General features: G+C 40.2%; 1 protein-coding gene across 2 annotated transcripts in view; it reads right to left on the reverse strand.

Moving 5' to 3' along the window:
- Positions 1–14,802, reverse strand: part of LOC140508336 (uncharacterized) — a 52,373-nt gene extending 37,571 nt beyond the window's left edge. For both annotated transcript variants that reach the window (XM_072616175.1, XM_072616174.1), the window contains exon 1: positions 14,673–14,802. In XM_072616175.1, the coding sequence (XP_072472276.1) occupies positions 14,673–14,731 (59 nt within the window). In that variant the 5' untranslated portion in view covers positions 14,732–14,802. The remainder of the gene's footprint in view (positions 1–14,672) is intronic.
- Positions 14,803–15,048: the final 246 nt, after the last annotated feature.

Raw genomic sequence — 15,048 nt, forward strand, 5'->3', positions numbered from 1 at the left:
ATGTTACCCTACCATAAGAAAAGCTGAATACAGAGACTGCTGGGAAGACCCCAAGTGGCAAAATGGATGAAATGCTGTACCTGGAGTGAGGAAGACTTGAGTTCAAATCCAGCCTTTGACACTTGCTGGTTCTCTCTCTTAAACCTGTATTTGCCTCAGTTTCTTCATCTGTAAAATGGGAATAATGATAATAGCACCAGTCTTCCAGGGGTGTTGTGTTCAGGGGTGTGCAAGACTGAAGAAAAGCACAAAAAAGGTGAAGAGGAAAGAAATAAAAAGCTATTATTCAATAAGGTTTAAATGTTTACATCCCTACACAGGAAGATGATACTTGTAACTCCAGAGAACTGTCTTTTGATTACAGTATTTCGAAAGGATATAGATAGACAGAGGGTATGGGTATAACTTGAGTTTGATATGATGATTAAAAATTAAGTAGTAAAAAAAAGATTGCAATGGGAGAAGAAGAAAGGAGGCTGCAGAAAAGGGTAAATTAAATTGTCTCACAAGAAGAGGTGCAATGATCTATTAGAGTAGAGGGAAAGAAGGGAGAGAGGTGAGCATTGTTTGAACTTTACACTCTCTAGATTTGACTGAAGGAGAGCATAGAAATCTATCTTACTTAAGTAAGTAGGAGGCGAAAGAAAAGGGAGGGGTGGAGAAAAGGGAGAAAAGAAGTAGTGAGGGAAAAGAGAAAAGAAAAGGATGGGGATGATAGAAGGGGGACAGATGGAGGGAGGCAGTAGTCAGAAGCAAAATACTGGGGAGGAGGGAAAGGGAGAAAGCAGGAAATCATAAAGGGGGGAAATACAGTAATCCTAACTGTGTGGGATAAACTGTCCCATAAAGTGGAAGCAGATAGAAGAGTGGATTAAAAATCATAATTCTACAATATGTTGTTTACAAGAAACACATCTGAAGCAGACAGATACACATAGAATAAAGGCAAACGGTGGGAGCAGGATATATTACAGTTCAGCTAAAGTAAAAAAAAAAAGCAGGGATATCAATTCTGATCTTAGACAAACAAAAGGAAAAATAGATCAAATTACAAGAGGTAAGTTAAGAAACTATATTCTGCTAAAAGATACCATAGACAAGGAAGTAATATCAATATTCTAATATATGCACCAAGTGGTATATCATCTCAATTCTTACAGGCAAAGTTAAGTGAGTTAAAGGAAGAAAAAGAAAGCAAAGCTCTACAAGTAGGGGACCTCAATGTACCCCTCTCAGAAGCAGACAAATCTAACCACAAAATAAAAAAAAAAGAAGTTAAGTTGGTGAACAGAGTTTTAGAAAAGTTAGACATGGTATGCATCTGGAGAAAACTGAATGGGGACAGAAAAGAATATCCCTTTTTCTCAGCAGTACATGGCACCTACACAAAAACTTACCATGTATTAAGGGCACAAAAAACTTACAATCCAATGGAGAAAGGCAGAAAAATTAAATATATCCTTTTCAGATTATGATGCAATAAAAATCACATGCAATAAAGGGCCATGGAAAGACAGACAAAAATTAATTGAAAACTATATAACCTAATCCTAAAGCACGAGTGGATCAAACATCAAATCACAGAAACAAGCAATAATTTCATACAAGAGAATGACAGAAATGAGACAAAGAAGCAAAGCTTAAGGGGATAGACCAAAAGCAGATCTTGGGAGAAGTTTTATATCTTGAAATGCTTACATGAATAAAACAGAGAAAGAGGAAGTCAATCAATTGGGCATACAACTCAAAAAGCTAGAAAAAGAACAAATTAAAATCTCCAATTAAACATCAAATTAGAAATTCTGAAAATCAAAGGAGACATTGACAAAATTAAAATTAAGAAAACTAATGAACTAATAAATAAAACTAAGAATGGTTTTATGAAAAAAAAACAAAACAGATAGACATGTTTAATTTGATTAAAAGAAGAAAACTAAATTACCAGTATCAAAGATGAAAAAGGTAAATTCACCACCAATGCAAAGGAAATTAAAGGAATAATTAGGAGCTATTTTCTCCAACTCTGTGCCAATAAATCTAACAAATTAAGTGACATGGATGGATATTTACAAGAATATAAATTGCTGGGGAGTGGAGCCAAAATAGTGGAGTAGAAGCAGGAAAACTTCTAGAGCTCTCCCACCAAGCCCAGACAAATAACTGGAAAAAATTACTCTAAACAAAATCTGGAGCTGGAGAACCCACAGAATGATGGAGTGATGCAAATTCGCAGCCCAAGAGAGCCTGTAAGGTCGAGGAGAAGTGTGTATCACATGATGCTGGGGGCAGAGTACAGTCCAGCATGGGCTGCATCCACACATGCAGGACCTGAGCAGGCCTGGTGTGTGGAAGGGATGAGGGGGGCGGGATTGAATCTGTGGCACCTGTGGTGGTTTCCTGGCCTCACAACCCCAAAACAACTAGGACACATTGGAAGATAAATGGAAAAAAATCTGTCAAGACCTGTGTGAGATAGTAGAGTGGTCGGGGGCTCCAGCCACAGGGTGGCAAAGGGGGTGGAGGAGCCCAATGGCAGCCAAAGCAGGGGCAGAGGCAGCACCTGCTTCTGGAGCTCTAGCCCCACAAATTGTGTGTGTATGTGTGTGTGTGTGGGGGGGGGGGGGGGTGCCTCAAGCAGCTGACAGTATACCCCACACACACACACACAGGAAGCAGAGAACTACCTTGACAAAGAACTCAAAACTCAAGTAATTGGCTGGGGAAATGAGCAAAAACTGGAAAAAGAATTATATTGTAGAATCTTACTTTGGGGCCAAGGAAGACAAAAATATACAAACAGGAGAAAACAACAAAGTCAAACCTCCTACATCCAAAGCCTCCAAGAAAAATATGAATTGGTCTCAGGCCATGTAAGGACTCAAAAAAGGATTCTGAAAATCAAGTAAGAGAAGTAGAGAGAAAACTGGTAAGATAAATGAGAGTGATGCAAGAGAATCATGAAAACAGAGTCAAATGCTTGCTAAATGAGACCCAAAATAATGCTGAAGAAAATAACATCTTAAAAACTAGACTAACCCAAATGGCAAAAGAGATCCAAAAAGTCAATGAGGAAAAGAATGTCCTAAAAAGCAGAATTGACCAGATAGAAAAGGAGGTCCGAAAGCTCACTGAAGAAAATAATTCCTTAAAGATTAGAATGGAGCAGATGGAAGCTAATGACTTTATGAAAAATCAAGAAATTATAAAACAAAGCCAAAGGAATGAAAAACTAGCAGAAAATGTGAAATATCTCATTGGAAAAACAACTGACCTGGAAAATGGAGACAATTTAAAAATTATTGGACTACCTGAAAGCCGAGATCATCTTTCAAGAAATTATCAAGGAAAACTGCCCTAATATTGTATAACTAGAGGGTAAAATAGATATTGAAAGACTCTACCAATCACTTCCTGAAAGAAATCCCCAAAGGAAAAATCCTAGGAATATTGTAGCCAAATTAAGGAGAAAATATTACAAGCAGCCAGAAAGAAATAATTCCAGTATTGTGGAAACACAGTCAGGCTAGCACATGACTTAGCAGCTTCCACACTAAGGGATTGGAGGGCTTCAAATATGTATCAGAGGTCAGAGGAGCTAGGATTAAAACCAAGAATCACCTCCTCAGCAAAAATGAGTATAACACTTCAGAGGAAAAATAGTCATTCAATGAAATAAAGGATTTTCAAGAATTCTTGATGAAAAGACTAGAGTTGAATAGAAAATCTGACTTTCAAACAAAAGACTCAAGAGAAGCATGAAAAAATAAACAGGACTGAGAAATCACAAAAGACTTTCTAAAGCTGAACTGTTTACATTCAGAAAGATAATATTTGTAACTCCTGAGACTTTTCTCAGTATTTGAGTAGTTGGAGGGATTACACACACACACCACACATACATACACATACACACACACACACACACACACACACACACAGGGTGAGTTGAATAAGAAGGGATGATATCTAAAAAAATAAAATTAAGGGGTGAGAGAGGAATATGTTGGAAGGAGAAAGGGAAAAATGGAATGGGGCAAATTATCTCTCATAAAAGATGCAATAAAAAGCTTTTTCAGTGGAGAAGAAAAGGGAAGAGGTGAGAGGGGAAAAGTGAAGCTTACTGTCTTCACATTTGGCTTAAGAAAGCAATAACATGCTCACTCAATTTGGTATGAAAATCTAACTTATACTAAAGGAAAGTAGGGGAGAAGGAAACAAGTGGGATGGAGGGGATGATAAAAGGGAGGACAAATAGGAGGAGGGAGTAATTAGAAGTAAACCCTTTTGGTGAGGGACAACGTCAAAGGAGAGAATAGAATAAATGGGGTACAGGATAGGATGGAGGGAAATATTGTTAGTCTTTCACAATGTGGCTGTTATGAAAGTGTTTTGCATAACCACATGTATAACCTATATTCAATTGCTTGCATTCTCAGTGGGGATGGGTGGGGAGAGAGAGTGAGTATAGTTGGAACTTAAAATTTTAAAAAAGAAATGTTAAAAAATTGTTTTTACATGTAACTGGGAAATAAGATATACAGGCAATGTGGTTTAGAAATCTATCTTGCCCTACAAGAAAATAGAGGGGAAGGGGATAAGAGAATGGAGGGGTGTGATAGAAGGGAAGGCAGATTGGGGGAAGTGGTAAACAGAATGCACACTGTCTTGGAGTGGGTGGAGGGTAGAGCTGGGGAGAAAATTTGGAACTCAAAAAATCTTGTGGAAGTGTCTGCTGAAAACTAAAAATAAATGAATAAATTTTTTTAAAAAGTAAAAATGAAAAAAAAAATAGACTAATCCAAATGGCAAAAGAGACCCAAAAAGCTAATGAGGAGAAGAATGCCTTAAAAAAGAACTGGCCAGATGGAAAAGGAGGTCCAAAAGCTCACTGAAGAAAATAATTCTTTAAAGATTAGAATGGAGCAGATGGAAGCTAGTAACTTTATGAAAAATTAAGAAATTATAAAAAAAAGATCACAGGAATGAAAAAATAGCAATGTGAAATATTCATTGGAAAGACAACTGACCTGAAAAATAGATCCAAGAGACATAATTTAAAAATTAGACTACCTGAAAGTCATGAACAAAAAAAGATCCTAGACATCATCTTTCAAGAAATTATCAAGGAAAACTGTCTTGATATTTGAGAACCAGAGGGTAAAACGTATATGGAAAGAATCCCCAGATCACCTCCTGAATGACATGCCAAAAGGAAAACTCCTAGGAATACTGTCCAAATTCCACAGCTCCCAGGTCAAGGAGAAAATATGGCAAGCAGTGAGAAAGAAACAAATCCAGTATTGTGGAAACACAAGCAGGATATCACAAGATCTAGCAGCTTCTATATTAAGGAATCAGAGGGCTTGGAATACAATATTTAAGAAGTCAAAGGAGGTAGGATTAAAACCAAGAATCACTCACCCAAAAAAAACAGAGTATAATACTTCAGGAAAAAAAAATGATCATTCTGTGAAATAGAGGACTTTCAAAGGAAAGATATCTAAAAAAATTAAAATTTAAGGGTGAGAGAGGATATATTGGGAGGAGAAAGGGAAATACAGAATGGGGTAAATTATCTCTCACATAAAAGAGGCAAGAAAAAGCTTTTTCAATGGAGGGAAAAAGGGGGGAGGTAAGAAAGAGTGAACCTTACTCTTATCAAACTTGGCTTAAGGAGGGGAGAGATGGGGAGAAAATTTGGAACTCAAAATTTGTGAATGCTGAGAGGGCAGAGCCAAGATGGCGGAGTGAGAGCACATACTCTCCTAAGCTCTAGCACAAAATTTTTCAGATACCTCTAAAAAGGGAATCTGAACAAGTTTTAGAAGTGGCAGAATTCACTAGGAGACAGAGTGTATAGCAGATTTCCAGCCCAAGACATCCCAGAAGGTCAAGTGGAAGGATCTGTTCCACAGGACTAGAGGAGCACAGAGTGCACAGGCTGTACCAGCACAGACCCCACCATAGCTGAGAGAAGCAGGAACCACTTGGGACGGACTGCAGCAGAAGCAGCAGAAGCAGTGTGGATTCTCAAACATATCAGCCTAGGACAGTATAAATTAACTGATGTGACAATAAAAATGTGATTTAAGGGTGCGAAGGGATTGTAATGGGAGATGTGGAAGGAGGAAAAGGTAAATTACATCACAAGAAGAGGCACAAAAACATTATAGTAGAGGAAAAGAGGGAGGAAATGAGCACTGTTTGAGATTTACTCTCATCTGATTTGGTTCAAGGAGGGAACACCACACTCAGTTAAATATACAAATCTAACTTTCCCTAGGGGCAGTAGGAGGGGAAAGGGGAAAGAAAAGGGAGGGGAGGTTAAAAAGGAAGGAAGAAGTAGCAAGAAAAAAGGGGAACAAAAGGGAGGGGGGAGGATAGAAAGGAGGGAAGACTGAGGGAGACAGCAGTCAAGAATTAAAACTATTGTGGAGGGGAAGGGAAAAGGGAGAACTAAAAGCATAAATGTGAGAAACAGGATGGAGACATACCGATAGTAATCCTAATTGTGAATGTGAATGGGATGAATGCTCTAAATCACTATTGATTAGTGAGACACAAATCAAAACAACTCTGAGGTACCACATCACACCTATCAGACTGGCAAACATGACAACAGGAAGATGATAAACGTTGGCGAGGATGTGGGAGAGGTGGAACACTAATGCATTGTTGGCAGAGTTGTGATCTGATCCAGCCATTCTGGGGAGCAATTTGGAACTATACCCAAAGGGCTACAAAAATGTGCATACCCTTTGACCCAGTAATATTGCTTCTAGGACTGTATCCCCAAGAGATCATAAAAATGGGAAAGGGTCCCACATGTACAAAAATATTTATAGCAGCACTCTTTGTGGTGACCAAAAACTGGGAATCAATTGATGGGATACCTGTCAATTGGGGAATGGCTGAATAAATTATGGTATATGAATGTAATGGAATACTACTGTGCTATAAGAAATGATGAACAGGAAGACTTCAGAGAGGCCTGGAAAGACTTCTATGATCTAATGCTGAGCAAAAGGAGCAGAACCAGGAGAACCTTGTGCACAGCAATGACCACAGTGTGCAAGAGTTTTTCCTGGTAGACTTGGAACTTCATTACAATGCACGGACTTAAAATTCCCAATGGTCTTCTAAGGCAAAATGCCTTCCATGTCCAGACAAAGAACTATGGAAGTCAATCGCAGAATGAAGCAGATTGTGTGTGTGTGTGTGTGTGTATGTTGCGTTTCGGTGTGTTAGATGATTTCTCCCACTCATTATAATTCTTCTACACAGAATGACAATAGTGAAAATGTATTTAATAGGAACGTATGTGTAGAACCTACACAAAACTGTATGCTGTCTAGGGGAGGGAGGAGGTAGGCAGGGAAAAATAATCATCTTAAGTTACATGGTAGTGATTGTAGAACACTGAAAACAAATAAAATTAATTAATTAAAAAACAAAATTGAAGCAAAAAAAAAAAGGATATGAACAGGCAGTTTTCAGAGGAAGACATTAAAGCAATCCAGTCACACGAAAAAATGCTCTAAATCACTATTGATTAGAGAGATGCAATTCCAAACAACTCTGAGGTACACATCACACCTATGAGATTGGCTAACATGACAAAACAGGAGGAGAGTTGGTGGAGCTGAGAGCTGATTCAAACATTCTGGAGAGCAATCTGGAACTATGTCCAAAGGGCTACAAAAATGTGCATACCTTTTGATCCAGTTATATCTCTTCTAGGACTATACTCCAAAGAGATCATAAAAATGGGAAAGGGTCCCACATGTTCAAAAATATTCAGAGTGGCTCTTTTTTTGGTGGTCAAAAACTGGAAATCAAGGGGATGCCCATCAATTGGGGAATGGTTGAATATGTTGTGGTATATGAATGTAAAGGAATACTATTGTGCTATAAGAAATGATGAACAGTAAGACTTCAGAGAGGACTGGAAGGACTTATATGAACTGATGCTGAGTGAAAGGAGCAGAACCAGGAGAACACTGTACACAGTACACAGTAACAAGCACAGTGTGGGAGAAATTTTTCTGGCAGATTTAGCCCTTCACAGGAATGCAAGGATCTAAAACACTTCCAAAGGAAATGCCATTCACATCCAGAGAAAGAACTATGGAACTGGAATGCTGAATGAAGCAGAATGTTTTCTCTTGAGTTATGTTTTGTTTTTTTCTCATGGTTTCTTCCATTCATTTTAATTCTACTATGTAACATGACTAAGGTGAAAATGTATTTAATAAGAATGTATGTGTAGAACCCACATAAGATTGCATGCTGTCTCGAGGAGGAGAAAATCTAAGACTTATGGAAGTGATTGCAGAAAACTGAAAAAAAAATTTTTTTTAAAAGAAAATGAATGTTGAAAATTAAAAATACTTTTTTTAATAAATGATATGAAGTGCTCAGATTAACAGAAGAGGAAATAAAATACTTAAATAGCCCCATTTCAGAAAAAGAAATTGAATAAACCCTCAGTAAACTGCCTAAGAAAAAATCGCCAGGGCCAGAGAGATTTGCAAGTCAATTCTACCAAACATTTAAAGAACAATTAATTCCAATACTACATAAACCAGTTGCAAAAACAGGGAAAGAAAAAGTTCTACCAAAGTCTTCTTGTGGTGCAAACACAGCGCTGATGCCTAAACTAGGAAGAGCCAAAACAGAGAGAAAGCTATAGACCAATATGCAAAAATTTTAAATAAAATATTAGCAAAGAGTTTACAACAACTTACAACGATGATAACACTATATGACAAGGTGGGATTTATGCCAGGAATGCAGGGCTGATTCAATATCAGGAAAATTATCAGCAACAAAACTAACAGAAACCTTATGATTATCTCAAATAGATGCAGATAAAGGTTTTGACCAAAACAAAACAAAATAAAACCAAAACACCCATTCCTATTAAAAATATGAGAACACAGGAGTCAGCAGTTTTCCTTAAATGAGAGGCAGCATTTGTCTAAAACTATCAACAACCATTATATGGAAGATGAATAAGCTAGAAGTATTTCCAGTAAGATCAAGGGTGAAACAAAGATGTCCATTATCACCACTATTATTTAAGACTGTTTTAGAAATGTTAGCTTTAGCTATAAGAAAAAAGAAATACAAGGAATTAGAACAGGCAGTGAAGAAACAAAACCATCACCCTGTACAGGTAGTACAAGGGTATACTTAGAGAATCCTAAAGAACCAATTAAAGAACTTCTAGAAATAATTAACAACTTGAGCAAAACTGCAGGATATACGATAAGCCCACGAAGGTCATCATCATTTCCATATATTACTAACAAAACCCAGCAGCAAGAGACGGAAAAAGAAGTTCCATTTAACGTAACTATAAATAATTATAAAATATTTGGGAGTCTACAGTACAACACAAACATAATTACAAAACACTTTTCACACAAATAAAGTTAGATATAAATAACTGGAAAAATACCAGTTGCTCAAAGGTACGCCAAGCTAATATAATAAAAATGATAATTCTACCTAAATTAATTTACTTATTCAGGGCCATACCTTACTACTAAAATACTATTTTATAACACTAGAAAAAATAACAGCAAAATTCATCTGGAAGAACCAAAGGTCAAGAATACCAAAGGAATTAATGGAAAGACATGCAAGGGAAGTTGGCCTAGGCATACCAGGTCAGGGACACAAGAAGCAGTTATCAATGACTACAGTAATCTGCTACTTGATAAACAGAAGACCCCAGCTTCTGGGATAAGAAGTCACAAAAACTGCTGGGAAAACTGGAAAACTGCATGGCAGAAAGTAGGCAGAGACCAGTATTTTATGTGGTGAACCAAAGTCAAAACAGGTACACGATTCAAAATACGTTAAAATTCTGCAAAGAAAGGGGGCAGGAGAGGGAAGGAATTTTCATGTCTACCGCTGAAGGCCAAGGTTGGGCATGATAACATCACAGCATTCAAGATGTTTTGTCCTGGTTATTTTTTCCAGTTGCATTGGAGTTATGGTGTATCTTGTTTTCTGGTTCTAAGTAATCCATTAGTTTATATATAATTGTAGTAACAGTGATGACAACAGTAACAATAACGCTTATACAGGATGGAAAACTTCCCAATAGCATCTGATCCTCCTAAAGGAACTGGAGTCAGAGGGGAAGCTTAGGGAACTACCGAGATCACATGACGTTCTACGTCCAGTGGAAGGATTCTAATGGGGCTCTTACTTTTTTTGCTCCCCGCCCCCACTCTCACATCACTTTTAATTCTCCCTACATCTGGCCCCACATATCCAACTTGCTTGTCAGGATTTTGTCTTCCAGACTATAGCCCATTCACCAACAGCTGGTAGCAACAGAAAGTATAGACCATGTCCCCCCATCTTCCCCTGAATGCAACCTAGGCTCAATTCCATTCGACCTCCTCCTGGGGACCCCTTCAAGGCAAGGACAACCCTTTGCTAGCAGGAAGCGGTTTCAGAAGCCAAGACCTTTGCCCCTTACCCGAAAAGATTTTGGGTCCCATTTGTTTGAGGGTGGAATAAGGGTTGATATGACCTGGACTCTGAATTTTCCCATGCAACCCAGTCCTTGGTTTCTCCAGAGACATCTGGCCTAGCCCAGCCCACCTAGATACTCAACAGCCCTTTCACTGTGGCTCTTAGACACATCCCAGACCACTTAATTCCAGACCAGTATACCTGGGTCACCCCAGACTATTTACCATACCTAGATCCAATCCAGATCTTTTCATAGTTCCTTTTTTATCAATCTGGTAATCAATCTTTAATTCCCATTAAGGAGCAAATTCACTAGGAATCTAGCCACTTCTATTTGCATTACAAAAAACCTTGCCCCTATGACGGAAGTGCTTGAATTCTTTCCAAGCAGACTCACCCAGCACCCTGACATTTCAGGGTTCCCAGCAACTCCAAAATGCATCGTATGTGCATGTATATCTACATCGTATGTACATATATGTATATATGCGTGGGGGTGTGTGTGCATGTAAGTCCTACTTTTGCCTTCATTTTCATCCCCAAACTTTCCCATTCAGCTCACAAGAACCAAGATCAATGGCCACTTTACCCCAGTACCTGGTAGATGAGTGTCAATGTATGCTGGGAGGCCCAGTAACTTTTACAACCACTAAGCCCCTCCCTGTTCACCACTCCCCATTGCAAGATAAGGTCCAGGACAGTGGGGACTGACATTAGCTATGCCTATGGATTGAGGAATAGCTGAACAAGTTGTAATATATAAATGTAAATTCACACAGATCATCAGAATTCCTATATTCCAACAAAACCTTGCAAGAAAAGACAGTAAGAGATACCCCATTTAAAATAACTCTAGACAGTATAAAATTCCAGGGAGTACACCTGCCAGAAGGAACCCAGAAACTACATGAACATAAATATATAAAATGTTATACAAATAAAATCAGATTTAAGTCATTAGAGTGATATTAAGTCTTCATGGGTTGGCATGGCACGTACAATAATAATAACAACAATTTTACCTGAGCTAATTTATATCTTCAATGCTAACCCAATTAAATTATCAAAACTTTATTTTAATGAGTTAGAAAAAAATAATAAAATTCATTTGGAAGTACAAAAGGTCGAGAATAGGAAAGAAACTAATAAAAAAGTAATGTAAAGGAAAAAAGGTTTGGCAGAACCTGATCTTAAACTGCATCATATAGCAGTAATTATCAAAACTGTCTGGGACTGGCTGAGAACTAGAAAGGTAGATCAATGCAACACAGTAGACATACAATTTACAGAAAAAAATAAATAAAGGAACCTTGTATTTGACAAGTATAAAGACTTTAGATTTGGGGATACGAATTCATTATCTGGTAAAAAAAAAACTGCTGGGAAAACCAGAAGGACATATGGCAGAAATTATGCCTAGATCAACATTTTACATTATTTATCAAGATAGGGTCAAAATGGATACATGAGGTACCTAAAGAGAGACATTACAAGAAAATCTGAAGGTCATGAAACATGTTGAGATTTATGGACCGGAGAATAATTTATGGATAAACAAGAGATAAGGAAGGGAGTAAGGTGTGAAATAGATCATTTTGATTACGAAAATTAAAAAGGTTCTGTACAAATAAAAGCAATGCAATGAAGATCAGAAGGAAAGCAGAAAATTGGTGAGGGGGATTAAAGATAAAGTTCTCATATCTCCAATATACAAAATAGACCAAGATCTTTGTAAAATCTATAAGATATGAGTCATTTCCCAATTGATGGAGAAATTCAAACAATTTACAGTCAAATGAAAAAGTGCTTTAAATCATTATTGAGTAGAGAAATGCAAATTAAAGCAATCTTGAGATATTTTTTACCGATCCGGCTGCCTAAAATGACTGAAAAGGATCAAATGTTGGAAGGGATGTGGAAAAATGGGAATACTAATTCATTGTTGGTGAAACTGTGAAGTGATTCTGGTGCCCAGAAGCTGTCTTCCAACCATCCTTCTTAGGTTTGGAATCCTGTGAAATCCATAAAACTAGTATCTACTCAATCATGAAGTGTTAAGTTGACATTTGTAAGGATTTCCATGCCATTACAGTATAGTCTGGTGATACCACCACGGACACAGGAAATGCTGACAGGATGCAAAAAGAGATTAGAGCCCTGGCCTCAGCACAAGGAAAATGAAGACATTTGCCCCACCTTAGCACCAATGTCCTGTCCACTTTGGAGTCTCCATTCTGGCCTTTGTCCATCTTCCAACAGATGTGGATCACCAAGTAGGGCTATGATGAATCTGGACCCTCTATTTTTGTAGCACAAATAATTCTGAATGGACAGTGTGGTTTTTTAATGGGGTTTTTGTTCTAGTCAAAGAGTGTGACATGATGAATTGGCCCCCAATAAAAATGACTGGCAGGCCTTTTGGGGGGCAGGGCACTTGACTGCTTGGCATTTAACAACTGGAAAGGTAAAGGTGATGAGTAAGTATGTTGGAGGTAAATATCCTCAAAGTTCTACTGTGGTCATAAAGACTCTGTACATTTTTACAATCATCATTCCAAATATTACATAATGCAGTTACAGAGAGTTACTTGCCTCTGGGAAGGCAGTCCTGCTCTACAAAAAAAGGAACTATTTAAGATAAATCCAGACGAGGGAGAGGAAGATGGAGCTGGGGAAATGCTAGTACATGCTTTACCTGTAAACTCTGGGGAAAAAAAACAGTTTGTATTTTCTGCTTTAATACTTGTTCTTTCTTTTTTAATTGTCAGAAGGTAAGTGAAGGGTTCCCTAAGGTCCCCCCCTGCCCTCAACACAGATGGAAAGGGAAACTTTACAGTCTCCTCAAAGAGTATTTCTTAGGAGGTTAGTGAGAGTACTCAAAGCAGGACTGAGACTTGTTCACTCATCCAAGACCAGGTCGAATAAAACAGGCATCTTCAAGAAACTTAAAAAGAATTTCAGAGATCTGCTTCCTGTAGTATTTTAGAATATTTTCTTTTTGATTCCTTAGGCATTCCTTGAACCACTTGGTAACTCACATCATAGGGTAGTCATAAATAGTAAGCCTGAAGTCCTTCCTTTCAAGGGGCTAGTTTAGAAGAAAATATAACCCATTTAATAGTATTTTTAAAACAGTCCTGCTGTCTTTCTAAGTCCATTTCACAAGATGCTAACCTTATTTTGCCAAAGGACAACAATTTAGTCCATTTCAAAGTAACTGACCCAAGAAGAGTTACAAAGTTTCAATCACAACTCCTTTTATTAACTTAGAAGAACTGAAGGCAAAAGGCGCTACATTGTTACAGATTTTTAAAGACGTTTATCATGTTCATTTTAAAAACTCAACAGGGAATCGGCCCCTAACAACATGTTGTGGTATCTAAGGAAAGCTTTACACAACATTACGTGTTTAAAAGCATCTGCTTCCAATGAAAAGGCTTCACGCTTTTAATAACGTCTAACACTGCTCCTCTCCTCCCGGGGTCTCCCCGCAGACCCCGTCCCTGCAGAGCCCGGTCCGGTCCGTGCTCTCAGACCGACCATTTCGGCCATTTCTCACCGAATTCTCCTTCCACAAAGCGGGATCCCACGGACCCTACAGGACCAGACTCCCATCCCACGCACGGACCGTGGACTCCCCTAGTGACCCCACGGGACCGAGAGATCCCCACGCGCGGGGGCTTCGGCCGCGGATCCAGGTCGGGATCCGACGTCCTCGAGGCTTCCTCGGGCCGTGAAGGAGGCGGGCACGTCCGAGACCGCGGGCAGACTCCGGCCCGTCCTCGCGGAATCCCGCCCCGGGCTCCGGGCACCGAGCAGCCCCCGATCCCTGCGCGGGCCCTTCCTGCCTCTCACGCCTTCCCATGATGCCCCGCGACCTCGGACCCTGCTTTTGGTGACTAAGGTGCCCCGGACAGCCTGCCCCTCAAAGCGAGGCCCCCCGCACCGCCGGGTCTGCCCCTCCCCCCACATCCGGGTCTCCCGTTCCTGGTCCCCGGGGCCTTCCCGGGCTCACACCCCGCGCTCCCCTCGCTCTCCCGGTACTAGTCCCCGTGGCGGGGCCGAGGCCGCCTCTCGACCCCAGGCCTCGCCGCCGCTGTTAAAGGGGCCCCGCTCCGGCGGAGGAAATCTCGCGGGATTTCCCTTCGGGGCTCCCCCCGCTGGGCCCCGACTCTGACCTGGTCCCGGCTCCGGGTCCGCCCGAACCTGCTCTTTGATCTCTGGGGCGGAGGAACATCTGGAGGGATTGCAGCGAGCCGCCTCACGCCGCCATCTTCCCAGAATCCTCTGCGGGACTTGGTCTCCAAGGCAACGAGAATATCTCTTTACCAGACGGGAGAGCTCCGCCCCCCGCCCCGCCCCCCGCCGAGTTCCCGCGGCTGCAGCTGCTCAGGGCTGGTTGGGGAGAGCGGTCAGAGACCCCAGAGACTCCCACCGAGCGCGCTGGGCGCTGCCCACTGGGCACCCCCGGGATCCCGGCCCGCCCCCGCCTCTCCCCGATGCCCCAGGCCGAGGGGCATGGGGAGGGCGTGCCTGCCAGGGGCGGGGGAGGAA

The sequence above is a fragment of the Notamacropus eugenii genome, chromosome 5, assembly GCF_028372415.1.
Source record: "Notamacropus eugenii isolate mMacEug1 chromosome 5, mMacEug1.pri_v2, whole genome shotgun sequence".
Classification (NCBI taxonomy): Eukaryota; Metazoa; Chordata; class Mammalia; order Diprotodontia; family Macropodidae; genus Notamacropus; species Notamacropus eugenii.